At 47.0% G+C, this 22,788-nt stretch overlaps 3 protein-coding genes across 32 annotated transcripts; 1 reads left to right on the top strand and 2 right to left on the bottom strand.

Moving 5' to 3' along the window:
• Window positions 1-4,299: 4,299 nt before the first annotated feature.
• On the bottom strand, window positions 4,300-5,485 carry LOC125556363. The gene is made up of 3 exons (XM_048719115.1): window positions 5,078-5,485; window positions 4,638-4,976; window positions 4,300-4,540 (listed from the first exon to the last, which is right to left on the bottom strand). The coding sequence occupies exons 1-3, from the start codon at window positions 5,081-5,083 to the stop codon at window positions 4,487-4,489; spliced, it is 399 nt and encodes a 132-aa protein (XP_048575072.1). The 5' UTR covers window positions 5,084-5,485; the 3' UTR covers window positions 4,300-4,486.
• Window positions 5,486-6,707: 1,222 nt separating this feature from the next.
• On the top strand, window positions 6,708-8,019 carry LOC125509952. The gene has a single exon (XM_048675028.1). The coding sequence runs from the start codon at window positions 6,740-6,742 to the stop codon at window positions 7,436-7,438; it is 699 nt and encodes a 232-aa protein (XP_048530985.1). The 5' UTR covers window positions 6,708-6,739; the 3' UTR covers window positions 7,439-8,019.
• A 1,333-nt stretch (window positions 8,020-9,352) lies between these two features.
• Window positions 9,353-19,117, bottom strand: LOC125509953. 30 transcript variants are annotated; one of them, XR_007284368.1, is made up of 9 exons: window positions 18,756-19,115; window positions 18,292-18,682; window positions 17,987-18,087; window positions 17,806-17,884; window positions 12,781-12,898; window positions 12,038-12,496; window positions 10,611-10,841; window positions 10,331-10,383; window positions 9,883-10,204 (listed from the first exon to the last, which is right to left on the bottom strand). XR_007284368.1 is itself a non-coding variant. In XM_048675029.1 (5 exons), the coding sequence occupies exons 2-5, from the start codon at window positions 18,670-18,672 to the stop codon at window positions 13,722-13,724; spliced, it is 372 nt and encodes a 123-aa protein (XP_048530986.1). In that variant the 5' UTR covers window positions 18,673-18,682; window positions 18,756-19,117; the 3' UTR covers window positions 13,497-13,721. The 30 variants fall into 30 exon arrangements, 1 of the variants encoding a protein (XP_048530986.1); XR_007284375.1 differs by having other exon boundaries at window positions 12,837-12,898; XR_007284381.1 differs by lacking the exon at window positions 17,806-17,884 and having other exon boundaries at window positions 12,043-12,101; window positions 12,447-12,496.
• Window positions 19,118-22,788: the final 3,671 nt, after the last annotated feature.

Genomic DNA, 22,788 nt, shown 5'->3' with positions numbered 1-22,788 from the left:
ATAAGAACAAGAGGCTCACCACGGTGGTGCCGGCGATGAGCTCGGCGCGGGTGATCGACGGCGGTGAAGACGGGGACGGAGCGTGACGGACCGCTAAATCTAGACAAATATTAAGGAAAATGGAGCTTGAAGGTCGAGTTTGGAGAGGAGAAAGCTTAAGTAGTGTGGCTCGGGCATTCCATCGAACACCTTGTGTGCATAGGAGGTGAGCTAGAGCACCACCAAGCCCTCTCCCCCTCGGCCAGAAAAAAACAGAGCAGTGTGCTCTGCTCTTACGCGAGGGGGTATATATAGGCACCTCATTGGTCTCGGTTGGTGGCATGAACCGGGACTAAAGGGGAGCCTTTGGACCCGGTTCATGCCACCAACCGGGACCAATGATGATGGGCCAGGAGCGAGGCCATTGGTTCCGGTTCGTCCCACCAACCGGGACCAAAAGGTCCAGACGAATCGGGACCAATGGCCCACGTGGCCCGGCCGCCCCCCTGGGCTCACGAACCGGGTCCAATGCCCCATGGGTCCCGGTTCTAGACTGAACCGGGACTAATGGGCTGACCCGGCCTGGACCGTTGCCCCCTTTTCTACTAGTGGTACTAATATCAGCAAGTTCTTGTTCGATAGATTTCTCCAAAGAGGACATGCCTTCATCATTGCCTTGGGGAACAAAATTCTTGGCTCTCTTGATATTTGGCCTTAGAGGTTGCAATTTTTGTTGGAGAAAACATAGGTTTCTCCTTCTAAGGATTATATGCCTTGTGATTGGTGTCCATTTTGAATTTCTAATCTTTGACCACATGGTTGATTAGTACTATATAGAGCAAACGAACAACTATTCTCTTGACAATATAAAGTTGCATTGATTTTCTCATATACAGATAATCCATAACATTGAGTGCACAGTTTTGATAAATTGAGAACTAGTAACTTCTTTGAGAACCTCGTCAGTGGTGTCTCCCATTTAATTAGACAGTTCAGAGTAAATCACGCGTGTCTAAATTGTTTAGCATTTAACATATTGTACATATGGACCTACACAAGGAGATCACAGGGTGCGTTCAATAATCAGTGATAGAAGCATGTGATCCTGGTTGTGTTTTGTTCTTTTCCCGATGCGAAAAATTGTTCTAGAATCATGATTAACCAGGATCAATAAATACATAGCGGCAATCTAGTATATCTAAATAACTAGCCCCCATTACAAGAATTCTCTTGGTTATCCTTAAGCCACATCACCCAAATGAAATTTATCATTGGATATACTAGATCAGTTTACAATAGCCATAAGATCTACACATCGGGAGCCGGTGCACCAACCACGTATAGTATAGTAAGAGGGTGTTTGGATACGTTTTAGTCTCATGACTAAAAGTAGTGGGACTAAAACTTGATAGCCTCACTCATGCTTGGATCCAAATACTAAAGACTAAAATCAAGTTAATGAGCATTTATTATCCTTCAAACCCTCTAATCCAGAACTCGCCTGTGTTAAAGGAGAGGAGTTAAATGAGAAAAGAGAGGACTAATCCATATTTTAGTAGGGGTACCTCTGACTAAAACATTTTAGTCTCAAGACTAGATTTAGCCTCTCTTTAGTCATGGGTGCTTGGAACTTTAGCCTTTTAAAAAGACTATTTTTAGTCAGACTAAAATAAGTCCCTTAGATCCAAGCACCCTCTAAACCACACATGCATGCAAACGCAGTAACTCACAACAAAAGAGTGTTTTAATCAAGGAAAAGATACTGTCGCGTGCATGCAGCTCATACTCTGGTGCTTTATGAAAGAAAAGTGATGCATGCATGCATATTTTTACTTGCTTCTATTTTGCACGTATACATAGAGATGTACATTTCTTTATTTATAAAGTATTGATAAACAAGTTACCTTGCTACATAAGAAACCATAAAGACACTAGCTAGATTGATTAGTCCAACACAGTTTTTATTTCATAAAAATTCCCGCAGCATCGCGCGGGGCATTCTCTTATTCTAAAGATCGAGAGTTCAAAGTCTAAATTTGACTAATTAAGCCTATAGATTTTTGCGTGTCAACAAAAGGACCAATGACGATGCGGGTGCTGTGTGAAGTATGGTGCAGCTTTGCTGCTGGTAAATGCGCGTGGCGCTCAGCTGGCCGGTACCGGTGGTGGAGACAACCACGATGATGGAAGTAAGCGTAAATGGATGGATGGACGGCAAAGAGCACTGTAAATGCCCACCATTAATGCCATAATGTATCACCCTACTTTTTGTCTCTAGATGTAGTATAGGCTGGGTGTGAACAAGAATGTTCGGATCGATCTTACGATCATGCTGTACAGTAGCTTACAGGGAAAAAAATGTAGAATTTCAAGCATGAAGAAGAACACATACGCACGTGAAAGTTGATAGAAAATATATAGTAGCTAAAGTATAAGTATATCAACTGTATAGGACGTTTTAGATCAAAATTAGCTTACAGAGGGAGCACTATATACAGTAGCTAAAGTATGTCAACTGTAGTAAGGCACAGTACAGTTTTGTATTGTCAGAGAAAACTCGACATTGATAACACGAATCTTAAAATGTTTTCAAAATTCTTGAAAAAATTCAACATTGATAATAGATGTTCAAAATCAAAATTCATAACACATGCCGAGAAACAAAATCGACACCATATACTAGAAACTAATGCAATTTTGACATTACGTTTGGCATATTATCCATAGTGAAGTTACGTGACAGTGAAGGCCATCAGGGAGAAAATATTACTGCAAATCGATCATTTTGTCTGGGTACTAGATGTTGGATAGACAAATATCAAAGGGCAAGCGAACAAACATGTGGTTGGATGGTTAGAGGGACTGTGGTATCCCCAGCCCATCAGGATTCAAATCCTGATGCTCGCATTTATTCCTGGATTTATTTCAGGATTTTCGGCGATGCGCATTCAGGAGAAGACGTTTTCGTTGATGATGAGGTGCCTACGGTGACTTCATAAATTTCAAGATGATATGCCGGCTCAGTCTCTCGAGGGTGCTCATAGAGATAGGGTGTGCGTGTGTACGTTCATAGAGATGAGTGTATGCACGTGTATATGAGCGTTTGCGTTTGTACTATGTTAAAAAAATATCAAGGGGCAAAAACACGTCGACACGACTGCACGGTTTACTTTTTTAGGGTGACTACAAGGTTTACTGGTGATAATAGGAAAGGTCACGTCAAGGAAGGGGTGAACAGAGCGTCGATCGTTGAGAAGAGCGGTTGGAAATGGAAGCAGTCTCGTCGGCAGGCTTGTCCGATAAGACACGCTTGAAACCCGGAGGGCAGGGCAACATTCCCGGTGAAAACTCAAGCCTTGTTTTGTTTGAATTTTGAACCAAAATTTGGCCGCTCAACGAGAAGGGAAAATGCACGACATGTTTTTCCAAGAAGGGTCCGCTGTTGCACGTAGCTAGTAGACTGGGGAGGTACTCCCTCCATCCGCGAATAAGCGTACATCTAGCTTATATCTTAAGTCAAAGTTTTAATATGTTGATCAACTTTTTAGAAAAAGGTAACAACATTTATGACACTAAATTAGTATCACTAGATTCATTTTGAAATATACTTTCGTAATATATCAATTCAATGTTATATATGTTACTACTATTTTTCATAAGGTCGGTCAAAATTTCAAAATGTTGACTTAAAATAAAAGCTAGATGTATACTTATTCGCGGACGGAGGGAGTAGGACCGAGTTATCTCTGCGGTTCTGTTCTTGTACTGGTACTAGTATGCGGTTCAAAGACTACACCCACAGCCACAGGTCTTTGCTCGACCTCGATCTCGCTCTAGTCGTCGTACGGATTTGTGACTTTTGGCCTTGCTCGATTTATGTATGCCAAAAGCAGCCACATGCCAAAATAGTTACTCTCACAGTCTCACTCACTGCAGTGGACACACATGGCTGCGACGGTGTGTGTGTGTGTGTATGGCTTGGCCGATCGAGCTGAATGACACGGCTGCCTGCGACAGTGTGTCTGCATGGCACGCGCCAAGAAACCAGTGAGTTCACAGCAACTACTGCCCAGCTGCGGTAATCAATGCGCGTACCAGATTCACCAGACTTGACGGCCCCACGCGAACTGCTGCACCTCATGCATGCTCACCTAACAGCAGAACGGTGGGCTGTACGTGCTTGTTTATCTGTGTGCCATCTCTGAGTGAATCCCCAGAAACTCACTTGCACACCAAGGTGCTAGTAGCACAAGACAAGATGTTGCCACCTTACACAAAATGAAGCGGAATTCTAACCCCTCTGTAAACCAATATAGGGCGTTTTAGAGACATGTAATGTTACTGCCACGAGCCAAGAAAGCGCATACACTCGGAGAGAGACAGGACATACACTCTATATTACATACTGGGCGGAAATATATAGGAGTGTTATCCAACAGAAAGGGCAAATAAAAACCACCGATGAGGACGCACGCAGCATCCCATCTATCATCACGGCATGTTGGGTTCAGGAGGCGACGCATGAGCTGAGGCCCAGGCATCCCATCCACAGGCTCCACTTCTGCATTCAAAGCGCATTCAAACAAAGAGCAATCAGCTCCAACAATCACGACAAAAATAAAGAGAAACATTCTTTCTTGGCGGCCGTACGTCCTTACCTTCGTTGGCCGCCGGTGGGAGGCGAGCTCCGGCGGTGGCACCTGGTACAGGTCCCCGTCGACCGGGCGCACCACCCGCCTGGAAGCGTCCCAGGACGCCTTCGAATGCTCCCGGGACACGTCGCCCTCGTGCCGCCTCCTCGCCTGCTTCTTGGGCGTGGGTTTGCGCGGGGCCGGCGAGTACCTGAACCACACGTCGCTGCAGGCCTCCGGCTCCGGCTCCTGCGTGGCATAGCACGCGGCCGGTGCAACAACGGCCGGCGGAAGTGCCTGCTGCTCGTGGTGGTGGTAGTTGTAGTTCCACTCCCCGAACGCCGGCACGCGACGCCTCCTCGCCTTCTGCAAGCAAGACCAAAAGGATAACGAGGACTCCGATTCTGGGTCAGTGAACTTACTGGCATGGACGCCTTGCCTGGCTGGCTCAGTCACAGGACACTTACCGCCATCTGGTTCAGCACGGGGAAGAGCGGACAGAATGAGATACGAAGTAGGAGTAGAAGAGGACGACGACGAAGAAGAAGGGAAGCTGGGGCCGGTGAGTGAGTGGGGCTACGAGGTTGAAGAGAATGGAATGGAAGCTCCTCCAATGGCTGGCTGGCTGGATGTGCGTGTATTTATAGCGACGCAGCACGTCGAAGCGAGGAGTGGGGCTCGGGACCGGCAACGTTTGACAAGGAGCGAGCAAGAGAGGGGGGAAGCTCGAGCGGTATGGAAGGCCGACCCTTTTCAGTAGCTCAGTGTAGCCTGCAGCGGGCTATGCCGCTATGGTACTCCATCGGCGCAAGACAGGGGTGCAGATGAATGGAGGGAGGGAGGGGCACTCGTCTGACTGGACGCGCGAGCTTTTACTGCGACGCACCATCGGGGCGGGGCACCGTATTCTGTTCTCGCCGCGCGTCGCGCCGGGTTGGCAGCTGACCCTGTCGCGCCCGTGTGTGTGTGTGTGTTATTTCAGCATCATCACCGGCTGATTATATTATTTTAAATTTTGCGACGCTGCGTGTGCGTGCCCTGCCGACTCCGAGGCAACGCGTTGACAAATGACAAGATGTCTTCTCCAGAAAGACGCACCGATTAAGGAGCATACGTAGGACTGGGGTGTTTGGTTCACGGAAGGTAACGCAAACGCAATCGATTTACACCGTTACTGTAAAGGGAATCGAGAAAAATGAGAATTTGTTTGGTTACTTTAATCAACTGAACGTAATCAGCCCTACAACGGGGAATTTGATCTTAACCCACGCTTTACTCCAAACTTTGATAATCCCAGATTGACAGGTGGGGCCAGGCCACTAGCCATTAAGACAATGCTGGGGTAAATCATCAAAAACCCCATGTAAAGCCGAGCAAATAGTCCAAATCCCCCCATGACCGGGCACTCGGTTCATCCCCATCAGCGACATTATAGCAACTACAATGGGGCAACCCATTTCGTCCGCTGGCTTTTGTTTGGATCGGCACGGACAGAAAAAACGGCCCAACGTGCTGACCCAAACGGATGCGCGTCCGCTTGGTGTCCGCATGGCGACCCATTTTCGGTTCAATTCTGAGCCGGATTTGCGTCGGCGCGGACACGAGACGGACTCCTTTATCCGGGCCCGCCGGTGGGTAAGAGTCATCACCATTTCCCCCAAAAAAACCTCCCGCCCGTGCACGCTCCCGTCTCACATCCGCCATGGACGACGATCTCGACCTCGACGCCGCCGCCGGCCTCGCCTCCCTCGCCTCGTCCGGCAAGACAACCGCCCCCTCCGGCAAAGGCAAGCCTCGTGCTCCACGCAAGACCGCCGCCGCGCCCAAGCCAAAGAAGGCGCTGACGCCCGAACAGCGGGCGAGGAAGTCGGCCAAGAGGAAGGGCCAGAGGTACACCGCGGACGCGAGGGGTGAAGCCGTCGCCGTTGCCGCCGTCACCGCCGCCGCGCAGCAGGAGGTCACCGCGGCCAGCGTCGCAGCGGCAACGAGGGAGGCGCTCTACATGCTAGGGTTAAACCCCTAGCCAGCATAGCCTCCTCAACGCCACCGTCACCGCGGCCAGCACCGACTCGTCGGCGTTCCCTCGGATGGTGCTGCCCGTCTCGCCCCGCGCGTCGGCTTGCAACCCGATGCCCGACTTCCATGTGTACCCGCAGGCCTCCTGCCTCTCTAGGGAGTGCTCGCCCGACGTGAGCGTGGTCACGCCTTCCATGCCCGCGCCCGCGCCCATTGACCTCAACGCTACCCCGGTAGCCGGTGGCTCGTCATCTGGAGGCGCGAGGAAACGCGCGCGGCAGACGCCGATCGACGTGCTACCGGACGCCCACAACCTGTTCAACGGAATGCCGACTGCCGACGACGAGGACTACATGAAGAACCTCATCTTCGAGGGCGATGCACCGACCCCTGGCTACGATCCCGACGAGACACAAAGCCAGGACGACCGCGGGGCGTTCACGCCGGTCGCTGGCTATGATCCCGATCAGGCGGCCTTCATGCGTGATCAGGTCGGCATGGCCTTGGACGGCTTCCCACTCGACCAAGAGTTCCCAGACGACTACGGTCAAGAGGAAGAGGACGAGTGCGACATCGAAGTGGAGCCTTTGTTCGAGGACAAGCTCGCCAACCAAGCCGCCGGTCCTAAGCCGAAGCGCAAGAGCAAGCGCACGAAGGCATACACGGCTGCCGAGGACAAGCTTCTTTGCGAGTGTTGGCGAGACATTGGACAAGACCCAAGACGGGCGCCGAACAAAAGCATTCAACCTCTTGGATCCGTGTCCACCAGGAGTTTCATGAGCGCAAGAAGTTTCCGCCTTACCAAATTGTGAGCACGCGCGGGTGGGTGTCCATTTCCAAGCGATGGAGGGTCATCCAACAAGAGTGCAGCAAGTTCTATGCCACTCTTGAGAGCGTCAAGGCCCGCTCCGTGAGCGGCATCGGCATGCAATACATGGTATGCTAGCAAGCCGCCCTCTTTTGTGTCATAAAGTTCATACTTGCGTGCTCATTTGCATATCATTTGCCCATGCAACACATTTTGTAGGCATTTCAAGCTTTGGAGGCATTCAAGGTCCAACACAATGGCAAGTGCTTCAACCTTTCTCATTGCTTTCAGGTCATCAAGGCCGAGGAGAAGTTCAAGGCGTAATATGCCGCCCTCAAGTCGCGTGGGGGGAAGCAAGCCGTGGAGGAGATCGGGGACGGCGAGCCGGCACGGCCACGGGGGAAGACCAACTCCAAGAAGGAGGAAAAGCGGGATGCGGCATCCAACGCCTTGATCGCAAGCGTGGAGGGCATGATGAACAAGAAGGACTCTAGGGAGGAGGAGCGACGGCGTTTCAAAGAAGAGCAAATGAACGCATTCATGGAGATCCAAAGGAGGAGGCTTGAGATGGGCGCGGAGAAGCAAGCCAAGATGCTTGAGCTAGAGGCGGAGAAGCAAGCCAAGATGCTAGAGATCGAGGCCGCCAACGCCAAGACCAAGGCGAAAGAAGTGACTCTCGCGAGCATGATGAGCGGGGTGGAGATCATGAAGGTGGATCTCAACACCGTGTCGCCAAGGAAGAGGGCGTAGTTCGAGAAGATGCAGGTTGACCGACGAGTGATCTCGTGGCCGCGAGCGCCTTCCCTTTTTGTATGCCGACTGTGTGCTGGCATGACCACGAGGCCACGATGGCGTGGTCGAACTCAAGTCCCATCCCTTTTATGTGCTGGCATGTGTGCCGGCCGCTGGCGAGTGCACCAGCATGAACTGTGTGGTGATATTTTTTAAAGCCGGCAATGTATGCCGGCGCTGGCATGGTGCCGGCGTGATCTACATGCCACTGGGACGATCTGTGGCCGCAGGCCTTTTTTTAAAATTGAGCACAAACATGAAATGGGTCGGCGTGTTGGGCGCACTGCTGATTCAAATGCAAAACTGGACGAACACCGGGCGGACGGGCGACCCAAACAAATAAAATGCGAACAAATACGCCGTCTGTTTGAGTCAGCCCATTAAAGTTGCTCTTAGCGCCTTTAAAGCCGCTGACCTGAACTCCCCGGCCAGCACATCAACCGCCTCGCCATCCCCTTCCTCAACCTTGGCGTCCACCACAAACGATAGCAACAAGAATTCCGACCTCGATCAGCTAGAATGGATGATGTGTTGTTGAAGGACTCCGTTGTTGAAGCCCGCAGCCGAAGCTAGCTGTGGGCATGGTGGCGTGCACTGGCGTCAGCCGCTCTCCATCCTCACCAGTGTGCCCACGCCGGCCAATTGGTCACGGCGCGCATGCTCGTCAGCGACGCACTCATGATCGCCGGCACCGGACGCTATACCAGCATGCTCCCGTCTCCACCGGCGACCGCGGCCTTGTCAGCCGCCACGTCGAGCAGCCGCCAAACTCCATGGGGCTGGACAGGGAAGACGTGGTAACAGTATAGCCGCAAGAGGGTCGCTCCGGTTTCTGCTAACACACGATTTTGAGCGAAATCAAATTTGCACTGGGTCGGTAATTGATACCGTGGTACTTATGTGATTACAGCCCAAACTAACCAAACAAAGATTCAGCGTCATTTGGTGCCGCTGTTAATGGATTACGTTACGAAGTTCTGAAACAAAAACCTCCAAAGAGTAGAGTACTTGCCTAAGCAAGAGGTGATAATGTGTTTATAAGTCCCAGTTACTAACTTCCTCTGTTCCAGAATTGGTCAACTTATTAATTATTCTTAGGCACGTGGAATTGAAGTATACCATTCAAGGCAAGCATAAGAAATGTTTCGGGATGGAAGAATCATGCTGCGGTTCTCTGAATACAACCACCCAGTCGACGGTATGGAAGAATCATGTTTTTCCTATAGTACACAACTAAAGTACTGTATTTGTCCTTGTGTGGCAGTACATCAGTTGCGTCAATGAAAAGTAGAATATCACAGGGACATTACGCTGAGTGGAGAACTGGCATTACTCCAACTTCAGTAAAAGGCATACATAAACTTAACTGAGATAAGGATATTTTATATAATTACCTAGCTGTCAATAATGTCCATGTTGAGAAGCTTAGTGTTATTTTCTTTTATTCCAGATTAACATGATCTCAGAATGCAGTCTTCCGGCTCAATTTTAGCCTGCAGCCCTGCGCCACCATTACAAAAAGCTACAGAATTTACCATTTGTTCATATCAATCAAGTGGTGAGATAATCAGGATAAACGCATTTTAAGAGACCATCATTTTGGCAACCTATAGGACTTATAACAACAATATGCAACATAATTTCTCGGTAATCACCTGCTTTAAAGGTTCTTTCCATTCAAGTTTCCAGAGTTCTGTTCTAGCACATGAACATTATTGCCCTCATCCATTTCATTCACAGTTAATCATTAAGAGAACAGAGTGCATGATTGAAAAATATACAACAGTAGGTAATGCACACATATTAGCGCCTCTGACTTTTAGTTGACTCAGCACCACCCCGATGATACACGCACACCTCGCGTAATTCTAATAGTATAGCGAACTAAACCACAACACTTCTATGGGAAATTGCTGCCACGAGTATCTTGAAATTCAGCTTGGGACATCAACATCTACATGTCAAAATCAACCTTACACTGCATTATTTGAAGAGAAGATTTCAAGTTATTCTAACAGTAAAAGCGGCGTCTCGCAGCTAGATGATAATCTTAAGAACTTTTATCCCCAGCTTAGAAGGAGCATGCATGATCTCAGTGACATACCTCATGATGGACCAGCTGATGACCAAGGACCTCTCCAGATTCCGTGTCCTGGTCTGCAAAGCCAACCAAGAGAACAGAGGAAACAGAGGATCAGGTATGCATGCAGTAAAGAGCATGCGGTAAAGTTGTATAGCATAGGAACCATCTGTTTTTCTAACAGTAAAATAAAACTGTAGTGAAAATGTTAGTATCACACTTCTTTGGACAAGAAAATAGCAGGAGAGGCTACCACTGCGGTATTATACTATTATATATAAGAGAAAATTCGGGTAATTCTAACCTCTTAGCTGACCAGTCTGAATGTCGGCATCCATACACCTGTTATAGCCTATAGGTTTGGCATTACTTGGAGAGGCAGCAGCTGAGGCATAGATGAATAGGCCAGGGATGTAGTTCTCCTGTCGCAAGCACCGATGGGAGATGCAGCACGCCACCGTGCGCTAGCGGCAGCTAGCGTCTAACCTTTCTGCATCCCAAGCTTTTTGTGTCCTTGCATCTTGCTCGTAATCATCTGCATGCAATACATATCAGCTAAACTCCTGCAATGGAGGTGATCCAGCAAGTTCATCGGCTAAAATGAACTACATAGTCCAATTTAAATAGAACCATTTGTGGACGGTGGACACTGAACAGACACAATAATCAGACCCTTTTAGGCTTTTGTCTAAAGAATCACTACACATCTGAGTCCTCGCCCCTGATTCAGAATAGTCCCTGAGAACTTTTTCTAAAGAATTCTTACACGAACTATGTTTTTCATCCAAGATAGCCTGACTGTACCCCCCCCCCCCCCAAAAAAAAAAAACTAATGAAATGGTTTTATCAATAGAAAGCTTGACAAACTAATCCTCTCTCACATGCAAATTATAAAGAGCACCTCACGCATCAAGTAACTTCCAGCAAAATGGCAAGGCATTCATGCAAATAAACACCGCCTTCCAATTAGCTTGCTTTCGAACAAAAACATGATAACATGCAGAAAATGTACAGTTCAACAGACCTGGTTATACTACTATGCAAAGTGAAACTAATATTTACCCATACTGATTTTTTTGCACAAATGAAGGCGCACTCTGAAGATGGAAAAATATAGATTCATGATAAATGGTCTCACCAAGTGCAATATGGTGAACGAATAATATCATGCAAGCATTTAAGTAAGAATCAATGATTGGTTTGTCACCCGAAAAAACAATGATTGGTAGCAAAATCCTAGGATACTGAAAGCTTGCTGTTTCATAGACGGTCAAGTAATAACTCACAAGAGACATTCATTTGAGCTGTCTTTTCATTGATAAGAAATTAAGAAGAGCACAACATGAAATAGCAATAGAAGGTTGCTGCTTTGGTAAGGAACATCAAGACAAACAACTGAATGTACTAATCTTAAGATCCTTCTAAATTCCTTTCAAAAGCAAGAGATTCTAGCAAATGATAACCAAGGAATTAATAGTGCTACTTATGGACTGCAATTTAAAAAGAATCCAAATAAAATGAGATTCTTTTGTCAACTTTCTATTTTCAGGCCTCAGTAGCTAAAGGTCCATCCTAGATATGTCATTATGTAACCACTACTTGGAACCAAATCATACCTACCATTACTACATGCTATTGGTTCATCAGCTCATCTACTGGCGACTAAACTATTCATAGATCTAGCTTATTTATTAGCATCCATCAGTATACAGATGAGATAAATCAACTCACCCAACCTCTGAGCAAGGCCTCGACAGAATGCCTTCAGGTGACAGATTCTGTTTTATATTTTACCCTGGAATTTGCCGCAAAGAAGAAAAAAAATCTTCAGGTTAACAGATTCAACAAGTGAAAAACCAAGAAACCATGCATGTCTGATTATTTGAATGGCTCGTAAGCCGCAAGCTCATCCCGTCCCTCTTCCACATATCCCTCAGCTCTTATATTTGGTCTCTGCCTTTTTGCTTTATCTCACATGGATGTTCTATATGACACACGAAAGGAGTCAAATAGCACGATGTAACATGTGTTAAGCTTTTGTGTCCACCAAAGCATCCAATAGAAGGAATTTATATACCCGGAATGGAAAACCGACAGCCTAAAAAGGATACAAAAATGCAGGGTAAAGAGCATGTCCCACCTATAGACGATAAAAGAAGAACAGCACAGACCAACCAACAACATACAGTCCTGAAAAAGCAAGATGGAATAGAATCAGCCAACAAACATCATAATCAAAGAAGAACAAGAAACCCCAGAGCCACAAGCGACGCAACCTAACAAGGACAGGCATATCAACATGCGAAACACATGAAGCAAAGAATCAGAAAACAAGAGAACCAAACAAAACAACCGACAGTAAAGCACCAAGTCCTCATATAATGGAAGCTGGGAGCCGATAGGATAACCAAATTAATCTAGCATCCAAGAACAACATGTTGATCCACAGGACTGGAACCACATATAATTAGAACCTGGAAGCTGGGAGCCGACAGGATAACCAAATTACTCTAGCACTCGAGAACAACACCTTGATCCACAGGACTGCAACCACAACAAGCATAGATCCTCAACCATGTGACCTTTCCATTCCTGCGACGACATAGCCAAGCAAGGACCAAATTAACCAAGCACTTGAGAACAACACCCTAATCTAAACAACTGCAACCACAACAGGCACCAGCCCCCACCTCTCTTCTGCAAACCCCAATCCAATACAAACAAATACAGCACTTTGACTCAGAGAACCACACCCACAGCAACACAGATGGTCCTCTATTTCCCCAACCAACGTCTAATATATCCAATCCCAAAGATAAGCGACCAGGCAGAGCTCAGGTTAGCCAATCAGGTTAATCAATCAACTTTGTCTCGTGTGCATCACATCTAGGTTACCAGCTAGTGTGACCCCCCATCATGAGTATTGTCAAAATTTACCACGAGACCAAGGGAAGCTAACTGAATGATGCAATCTTCTAATTCTGCATCTTCACTGCTATCATCTGAACTATCACCATTGGACATAAGCTCCTAGACAACCTTAGGGTCAAGAATGCCCAACTTTGACCCCTTATCCATTTAAGGTAAATGACATAATTCTACTCGAAAGAAAAATCAAAAGGTATATATATATATATATATATATATATATATATATATAATCACATTTCACCAAGGAACATCAAATTAATAAAATTAAAACCATCTTACATAGTATTGATATAGCAATAAATTGCAGTAAAACATGATATTGTTCTAGTGACCATTTATTTAAAACAATACTCCAATAGAGTAAAGACACATCTAAGATTTTTTCTTCACGCTGGCTGACAAAAGATAGGCGTCAACCAGCAAGATTCATATCCTTCGTTAACTGGTCCAGTCAGGCAGCTCCTGGTTTGCACCACCTTGCCCCTCATGACCACGAGCGGCTGCACCGAACACAAAAATGAAGCAAAAATGTTGTGTTCAGCATGTATCGCACTTGCCTCTGAGCAGATGAGACGCAATGGATGAAGTTCGTAGTGGATATCTGCGAGGATGTCTTTCCATGATTCTAACAATCTTATTCAGGCGGCGCACCATGGGCTCATTTGTCGTCGCCGACCCTTGTTGTGCTAGTAAGGAGGCTTGTAGGTTGTCTGCATGACACAAATCTTGGGCCTCCAAGAGGTGTATGCGTTGGAGACCGATGTTGAAGCCAATCGACCCGTACTTTGCACGGATCTGGTGCCCGCAAGAAGCGGACGTCCATGGAGGCAACCATCATCGAATCCCGTCAGCTCTATTGGTTGTGCATAGGTCTAGCGCCTACAAGATGCGCACCCCTATGCAGGCAGGCAACTTAGAAGCCTGTCCGCTCCCTGGGCTGCACAAATCCCGTGTCTACAAGAAATGCAAGTTTGCCATCATGGCGGATCAGGTCTCCACGAGACATGGATCCGATGCCCATGAGAAAGGCTAGCTCATTGTCGCGGCAAATCGGCTCTCTCCGTTCCACAATTTTTTTTGTCCGTTTCTCATGGAAGCATGACACGACAAGCAGAGTTGATGCCGTTGAGCAGGCCAACACTTTGTACTCGGCTTGATCCCGACGCTCCTAGCACAGACGAAGCGTTGAGAGAATTGGAAGCGACTGGGATCAAGCCACAAATGACCCCACGCTCCATAGGGAACTGTAAGGGCACCTCCTGTCATGGTCGTGGCATAAACTGGAAAATTGAGTGGCTTGTGCAAGTGCACAAAGGTTGGCATGGCACAAGAGGACGATTCGCCAAAATGGAGTCCAGGTAGTAGTTGGGATGATTTTGCGCCGACAGCCCTTAGTTGAAGTCGTCGCTTGGGGCGAAGTGTGGTTGTGGCGTCTGGAAGGAGAAACGGCGGTCACTCCGAGGCAGCATAGCCGAAGACCAGGAAACACCATTTCATCGAAGTAGATCACAAGTGACATCGTTGTTTCCCTGCATTGGCATGGCATGGCTGGCGAGGGGACATGAAGCTGGAAGCTCTGTGCAAGGGAGACATATGTGGACGAAAGACGAAAGCGCGATGCACCATCTCTGAAAGGACCGCGATGAGCGTAGGATGTCCTCAGAGGGACTTAGCTACTTGTTCGTGCTCCTGCAATAGCCGGAGCATTGGTGAGGACATAGTTGAACATAATTCCTGGTCAGGTCAAGTTCTCGGTGCCTCCAATGCTTGGTGGGCCACCCGACCATCTCATCTTTTCGTCTCGATTGTTTTGTTTCCCACACACTACAAAACTACTATTAAGAACACATTAGCTTCACAAACTCAAGAGTATTGTTATTGTGTTACTCTTCACACCGGTCATGTGCATAGAACCTACCCGGCCGAAAAAGGCTGTTTTGCACGAGGTACGTCTTTGAACGGGAAACAAATACGCAAAGATTTAGATGTGCTCTGTTACAAACAGAAATAGCGGTATTTATAGCCCCTGCTGAAGTGCTATGTGAGGAACGAAACTAATTCACACATATCCAAATTAAACGACGGCGCCAACATTGATGTCCTACCAATTATTCTCGTTTTAATATTTTGCCGAATTTTAAATGCAACTATTATTTGCAACACATCCTTATATACATATCAATCAAATATTCCCTACTATATCTCAGTCAACTAATGAAATGATCAGCGGGACAATAAAACATAAGTAGTGTATAAACCTGAGAATCATGATGGAGCAAAGCGGCAAGGCAAAGAAAGATTAAAACATGAGAATTACTCCTTCCTGCTTTGGTTTAACCCTTGGGAAGATAGTTCTCATGTTTTAGTTTTCAGTCTTATGAAAACTTTTCTTTGACTTGCCGTTTTGCTCCACTATGATTCTCAGGTTTATACACTAATTATGTTATTATTTTTTGAGTGGATCCTGATGATTGTTTAATTAGTGCACTGAGATATATTAGGAAATATTTGATTGATATCCATATATGGATGCGCTGCAATAAATAGTCGCATCTAAAACTCGCGAAAACATCATAATGAGAATAATTGGTAGCACATTAATGTTTGCGTTGTCGTATATTTGTACGTGAATAGATGACAATTAATTTGGATATATGAGAATTGATTTCGTTCGTAAAATAGCACTTTAATAGGGGCCATAAATGGTGCCTATGTCAATTCGTAATAAAGCACCTCTAAATCTTTACGCATTTGTCTCCCGCCACGTTGGGTAGGTTATGTGCACGCGACCGGTGCAAAGAATAACAGAATAGCAATACTTTTGAGTTTGTCAAGCTAATGAGTTCTTAATTGTATTTTTGTAGTGTGTGGGAAACAAAGCAATAGAGATGAGAAGATGAGACGGTCGGAAGACTAACCAAGCATCGGAGGCACCGGGGAGAACCCGGCCCGACCAACAAATATGTTTAGCTACCTCCTCACCAATGCTCCGGCTATTGCGGGAGCGCAGACAAGTAGCCGAGTCCCTTCAAGGGCATCCTACGCCCATCTCGGTCCTTTTAGAGGAGGTGCATCGCGCTTCGGTCTTTCGGGGTGGGTGTCTCCCCCGTCCAGAGCTCTCAGCTTAACGGCCTCCTCGCCGATCATACTGTATCTACACACAATGACAATGGCGTGACTTGTGATCTGCTTCTCCCCACATTGTCGCATGTGGTGCAAGCGCATCGAGCGAGGTACTGCGCCACCGGAGGGAACGACATTTCAGTGTCTTTGACTATGCAGCCTCGGAGCTCCCGCCATTTCTCCTTCCAGGCCCACAGTCACACTTTGCGGCCCCAAACGACGACATCAACCCTAGAGCATCAGCACAGATTCAGGCCAACTACTACCTTGACTCAGTTTCGGCAAATCGTCCTACTATATCACTCCAGCCTTTGTGCACTTGCACAAGCCTGCCATTTTCACGGTTTTTGGCACTACCGGGACAGGAGGTGCCCATACAGTTCCTCGTTGAGTGTGGCGTCCTCAATGGCCCGATCCCAGTGGCTTCCAATCCTCTCAACGCTTCGTTAGTGCTAGGAGTGTCGGCATCAAGCCGAACACAAAGTGCCAGCCTGCTCAACAACATCAACTCCGCTTGTCGTGGCGCTCTTACACGAGAAGCAGGCAATAGAATTGTGCAATGAAGAGAGTCGATTGGGCACGACAATGAGCTCGCCTTTCTCATGAACAACGGATCCGTGACGTGTGGAGAGCCGATCTGCGAGTTTGCATTTCTCAGAGACACTAGATCTGTGCAGCTCGCAGAGTTGACGAACTTCAAAGTTGACCACCTGCATAGAGGTGAGCCTCTTCTACGCATGAGATCTATGCACCGAACAGAGCTGACGAGCTTCAATGCTGGTCGCCTCCATGGGCGTGCGCTTCTTGCGAGCACCGGGTCTATGCAACGTACGGTGCTAATGGGCTTCAACATTGGTCTCCTTCATGGGCATACGCTTCTTGGAGGCCCTAGATCTATGTCGCGCAGACAGCCTATGGGCCAATTTGCTAGCATGACACAGGGCAGCGACCGAGCGACATCGGCAGCGACAAACGAGCTCATGGTGCAGCGCCTAAATAGGATGGTTAGAATCGCGGCCAAAGCCCGTGCAGACATCCTTGCAAACAACCACCGCGTACTTCATCCAACGTGTCTCATCTGCTCAGATGCAGGTGCGACATATGTTGAACATAACATTTTTGCTTCATTTTTGTGTCCGGTGCAACTACTAGTGGTCGTGGGGAGCAAGGTGGTGCAGACCCGGAGCTGTCTGACTGGAAGTAAGATTGATACCCTTGTACAAGGAAGATTAATACATTTTCCTTATGCAAGCCAGTTTAATACCCATGCACGAGGAAACCTCAAATTCAACTTCGTTACTAGCAGTGGCGGAATAATTTTCAGGTGTGGCGTTGTTTTTAAAGAAGAAAATCATGTATATTACGACGATGCAGGAGCTCACTAGAATACTTTATATTCAGCAAATACATCCGAAATCCAAAAGTAAATACTTGTATCAAAATACCTCACTAAATGAAGATTATATGGATTACAGATCACCAATTTATCATCTTTATTATTAACTAAGACACGCATAAAGATGTCTACAAAAATAGAAAGCATAGACAAATCATGAATCTGTAAGTAGTGCAATATAATGATAGAAACAAATTATACAAGTGAAGATAGTTAGAAAGAATACATACCTATAATAAAGCTTTATTGACTGTGGCAAAGGCATTCTTCTTGGTATATTTTGAAATTCTTTCTTAATTTCAGCAAGATCAATTCCTTTATATACCCATATCTAGTAACAAGAGGAAACAAATCAATTAGTTTTTCAACGATGTGAGAGCACTAGAATAAATGCAATGCACAAGTACAGAACTAAAACTAGAGAACTTAAGTATGTATTTGAATACTTGATCTAATACAATTTCAATCGACGGAAGTCAGCAACATAATACAAATATTCGATCTTCTTTTTGACGCCATGTGCTGATCTGCTCACCCTCACGGCCTCGCTGAGTCGCTGTTCACCACCTCGCCGGCCCATGGCAGCCGCCCTGCCATGCCCTAATGACCTATTCGCTGCCGCTGCCGCCTCCACCACGTACGATCGTGATTTCATGCAGTAGCTATGTTTGGTTGTATGCGTGGTGACCGCACTCAATTTTAGCATCCTGGAGTTGTGGCCTACGCACATTAGTAACCAGGCCAATCAGCAAACAGCCAACCAGGCCCAGCGGGAGCTACGGGGACGGGACGGCCAGGGCCGCGAGATCTAGCCAACTTGCTCGCCAGGGCTAGGTCGGCGTGGACCTGGCTGAGGCCGACGACGAGGCGCGCCCTCCGAGCTCCCATAATCGCTGGCCTCGCCGCCTCCGTTCATCCGCCCTCTCCTGCACCGATCCAAAAGGGGTGTCAAATGTTAGTCGCTCCATCAAAAAAAAAATCGGGATCTCAGTCGCGCACCTCCGAACCCCAGGGACGGGAACGGGACCGCCGGGGACGCGAGATCTAGCCAGCTTGCCTGCTCCTGGGGGACGCACGCCAGGATGAGGTCGGCGTGGACCTGGCTGAGGGCCGTGAACGGGCGCCGCGCCTCGTCGTCGGCCTCGGCCGCCGCAGCGGCTCCCTCCGGAAGCGTCGGCCGGCGGGTGCTGATTCGGGCTAGGGTTGCGGTCGGCGCCGGGCCTCTTGCCGCCGCCGCTCCCTTTTGAATCCTCTTGGGCGCGGTAGTGCGGGTGGGGGGCGGAAGGGATCTGGTAAAACTAATCTGGTTCTTGTCTGCGGCCTGGGCAAAAAGGGCCACCTGGTTCTTGTCTGCGGCCCGTGCATTTGGACCATTTATGTGTTCGGCTTTTCTTGTGAAAATCTTCTTTCTGATAAATGACAGAGAAAAATGTTTTAATTAGAGTATACTATAAATGTGGTGTTTTGTGGCAGTATAAAGTCTATTTGGCAGATATTGGAAGCTCGAAAATAGTTTTTAGCACCCAAGGATGCTAAGCTCATTGTATGGTTGCTAATGCATTATGTTCTATACTCCCTCTGTTCCTAATTATCTTTATAATCTTTATTATATGTACAAGGTTAAGCGTGTGTACCGAAAAAGCTCTTACCATCCTCCTTTGGACAAATATGCCCTTGAATTAGCTTACGTCAAATGCAGGGATCAAGAGTTGTAGCGGTATTTATTATGATGAACAGGGGTGGGGGCGTGCTCTCCTCGTTTCCTCCTCCATGCATTGCATGTGACGGTCCATCTCCCATTTACATGACACACGGGCAAATTTGGATAGTTACAACGTAAAACACAACATAATGCAGGAGGGTTGGAGGGAAAATGTTACATCTAAAGTAATTAGAAATGAAAGTATTAGAATTGATCTCAGCTAACAGCCGATAAAGAAATAACACAATGTGTGGCCCACCATGTCTCTCTCACATATGTGCCATGATGGAGGATGCTTGACCCACCTCTTGGGTTTGGTCCTTATTCCTCAGTGACACATGTATAAGGAGAAATCCTCTCTCTCTCTCTATATATATATATATATCTTCTGGTAAAGATCACATACACAAGCTACACCTATCCAAAAGCCTAGAGAGGTACTAAAGGATGCTGAAGAGCATCTACCATCGATAACCACTGCCAAAACAAATGTTGGTTGTGGATTGCATGGACCTCCTGTACAACCACACCATTACTAAGATGAACTTCCTGATGCAACCACATTGTTGTTGCCTTGACCTTCACCAAGCATGCACGCAGCCTCGCCTTCGTCTCCGATGGTTAATCCCATATTTGATATTGACCAGTCTCGTTTCCGCTTTACAACCTAGTTGTTCTAGCTCACGGTTACATGTAAATATGTTAACCATATATATAACATCAGTATCATAGCAACTTGATGTTATTGTATAACATTAAGAGGAATTATAATGATGATGGTTAAGCTCTTGCTCATTATTTGGTTCTAAATGTTCTAGATTAAGGCCTGATGATGTTCGGTTGGCAAGCCATGATCTTGATTGCGTGTTCTACTCTTGGTTAAGTTTTGATGGCACTAGGTAAAGTTTTTTCCTTTTCTAATCTGGTTCACACAACAAAGAACACGAGGGAAATTGGCGATTTATGAGACCCTTATGCAAAAAAAAATTGATAGTCCGAGTTTTTTCCTAAACTCGGAATATGATCCCTATATCACTCAAGTTCAAAATGAATAATTTGGATTAGGGACTTGCCTCCTCCCGTTGGGTCACTACAAATAAGCATGACAACACATGTGTCATGTATGTCGGTAACGCGGTTGTAACACCCTCATGTTGCATATGGTGATACCCACAAGTGTAGGGTTTGCGTGTGGCTTTTTAACGAGTAACAATGTTAAGGGACGCAAGAAAGAATTGGTTTGTGGAATAAGTGCAAAAATGTTAAATAAAGTAATAGTTGTGTTTTTGATATATTGGGATAGTTGCAAAGAAATAAATACCAAAGCAAATTCATAAAGTTCAGACATGCCTTGGTCCGTAACTTGAGCTTAATGACAAACAAGTGATCATGCTTATAAAACTTTTGTCATTCTCAAGGACAATAGATCCTACCTATTTAATAAATTACATAATCCTATGCTTTTATGACAACTTTCTCGTTGCCATGTGGGTGAAGCCTAAGCCTAACATACTATAAAATCATTTACTTGTATGATACTTATGATTCTCCAATGAATAACATGTCTACTATGATAAATTAGTTTGACAAAACATAATCATAACATTAACGGTCTATGTTCTCCATCTATCCCATGTGCTATAAATCCTAGATCCAAGAAACGACTTATTGTCGTTGTAACATTCCCTTTTCAATTCATTACAACATAGAACTCTCGTCTGAGCCCAATAATGGTGAAGTGGGACGTTCACACATTACCAGTAGAAAGCTTCAACACAACAATCAATCAAACCACAATTATATTCTTAAATTCATGTGACATTCTTCAACTACAGTTCTCCAATGTCCTTAGGAACATAATGAACTATTCACAAATTGCAAAGCCAAGCAAGCATATGTGCATGATGATAAGGGATACAATCTAATCATGTGAAGTCCCTGTTGGGGAACGTAGCAGAAATTCAAAATTTTCTACGCATCACCAAGATCAGTCTATGGAGTAATCTAGCAACGAGGGAACGAGAGTGCATCTACATACCCTTGTAGATCGCTAAGCGGAAGCGTTCAAGTGAACGGGGTTCATGGAGTCGTACTCGTCGTGATCCAAATCACCGATGATCCTAGTGCCGAACGGACGGCACCTCCGCGATCAACACACGTACAGCCCGGTGACGTCTCCTACGCCTTGATCCAGCAAGGGGAGAAGGAGAGGTTGGGGCAGACTCCATCCAGCAGCAGCACGACGGCGTGGTGGTGGTGGAGGAGCACGAGACTCCAGCAGGGCTTCGCCAAGCACTACGAGAGACGAGAAGGAAGAGGGGTAGGGCTGCGCCAACAGGGAGATTGAATCGTGTGTTGGGCTGCCCCTTTGCTCAAGTATATATAGGGGAAGGGGAGGGGCTGCGCCCCCACCTAGGGTTCCCTCCCTAGGGGTGGCGGCAGCCCCCAGATCCCATCTGGGAGGCGGCCAAGGGGGGGAGAGAGGGGGGCGCACCTAGGGTGGGCCTTAGGGCCCATCTATGCCTAGGGTTTGCCCCCTCTCCCCTTGAGGACGCCTTGGGCCTTGGTGGGAGGCGCCCCAGCCCACCTAGGGGCTGGTCCCTTCCCACTATTGGCCCATGTAAGCCTCCGGGGCTGGTGGCCCCACCTGGTGGACCCCCGGACCCCTTCGGTGGTCCCGGTACACTACCGATGATGCCCGGAACACTTCCGGTGGCCAAAACCATACTTCCTATATATTAATTTTTACCTCCGGACCATTCCGGAACTCCTCGTGACGTCCGGGATCTCATCCGGGACTCCGAACAACATTCGGTAACCGCGTACATACTTTCCCTATAACCCTAGCATCATCGAACCTTAAGTGTGTAGACCCTACGGGTTCGGGAGTCATGCAGACATGGCCGAGACAACTCTCCGGTCAATAACCAACAGCAGGATCTGGATACCCATGTTGGCTCCCACATGTTCCACGATGATCTCATCGGATGAACCACGATGTCAAGGACTTAATTAATCCCGTATTCAATTCCCTTTGTCTAGCGGTATCATACTTGCCCGAGATTCGATCGTCGGTATCCCGATACCCTGTTCAATCTCGTTACCGGCAAGTCTCTTTACTCGTTCCGTAACACATCATCCCGTGATCAACTCCTTGGTCACATTGTGCACATTATGATGATGTCCTACCGAGTGGGCCCAGAGATACCTCTCCGTTACACGGAGTGACAAATCCCAGTCTCGATTTGTGCCAACCCAACAGACACTTTCGAAGATACCAGTAGTGTACCTTTATAGCCACCCAGTTACATTGTGACGTTTGGCACACCC

Source organism: Triticum urartu, chromosome 5 (assembly GCF_003073215.2).
Source record: "Triticum urartu cultivar G1812 chromosome 5, Tu2.1, whole genome shotgun sequence".
Taxonomy (NCBI): domain Eukaryota; kingdom Viridiplantae; phylum Streptophyta; class Magnoliopsida; order Poales; family Poaceae; genus Triticum; species Triticum urartu.
This window is presented reverse-complemented; position numbering and strand designations above follow the sequence as displayed.

Excerpts from the sequence above, each read along its gene's own strand:
- LOC125556363 (XM_048719115.1), bottom strand. Across the intron at positions 4,541-4,637 it reads CCCACCGGCGGCCAACGAAG|AAGTGGAGCCTGTGGATGGG; the intron begins GTAAGGACGTAC and ends CTTTGAATGCAG.
- LOC125509952 (XM_048675028.1), top strand. The coding sequence starts at position 6,740 with ATGCCCGACTTCCATGTGTACCCGCAGGCCTCCTGCCTCTCTAGGGAG.
- LOC125509953 (XM_048675029.1), bottom strand. The coding sequence starts at position 18,672 with ATGAACGGAGGCGGCGAGGCCAGCGATTATGGGAGCTCGGAGGGCGCG. Across the intron at positions 18,477-18,602 it reads TCGTCGTCGGCCTCAGCCAG|GCCACAACTCCAGGATGCTA; the intron begins GTCCACGCCGAC and ends TAATGTGCGTAG. Across the intron at positions 18,088-18,291 it reads GACTCAGCGAGGCCGTGAGG|ATATGGGTATATAAAGGAAT; the intron begins GTGAGCAGATCA and ends TCTTGTTACTAG.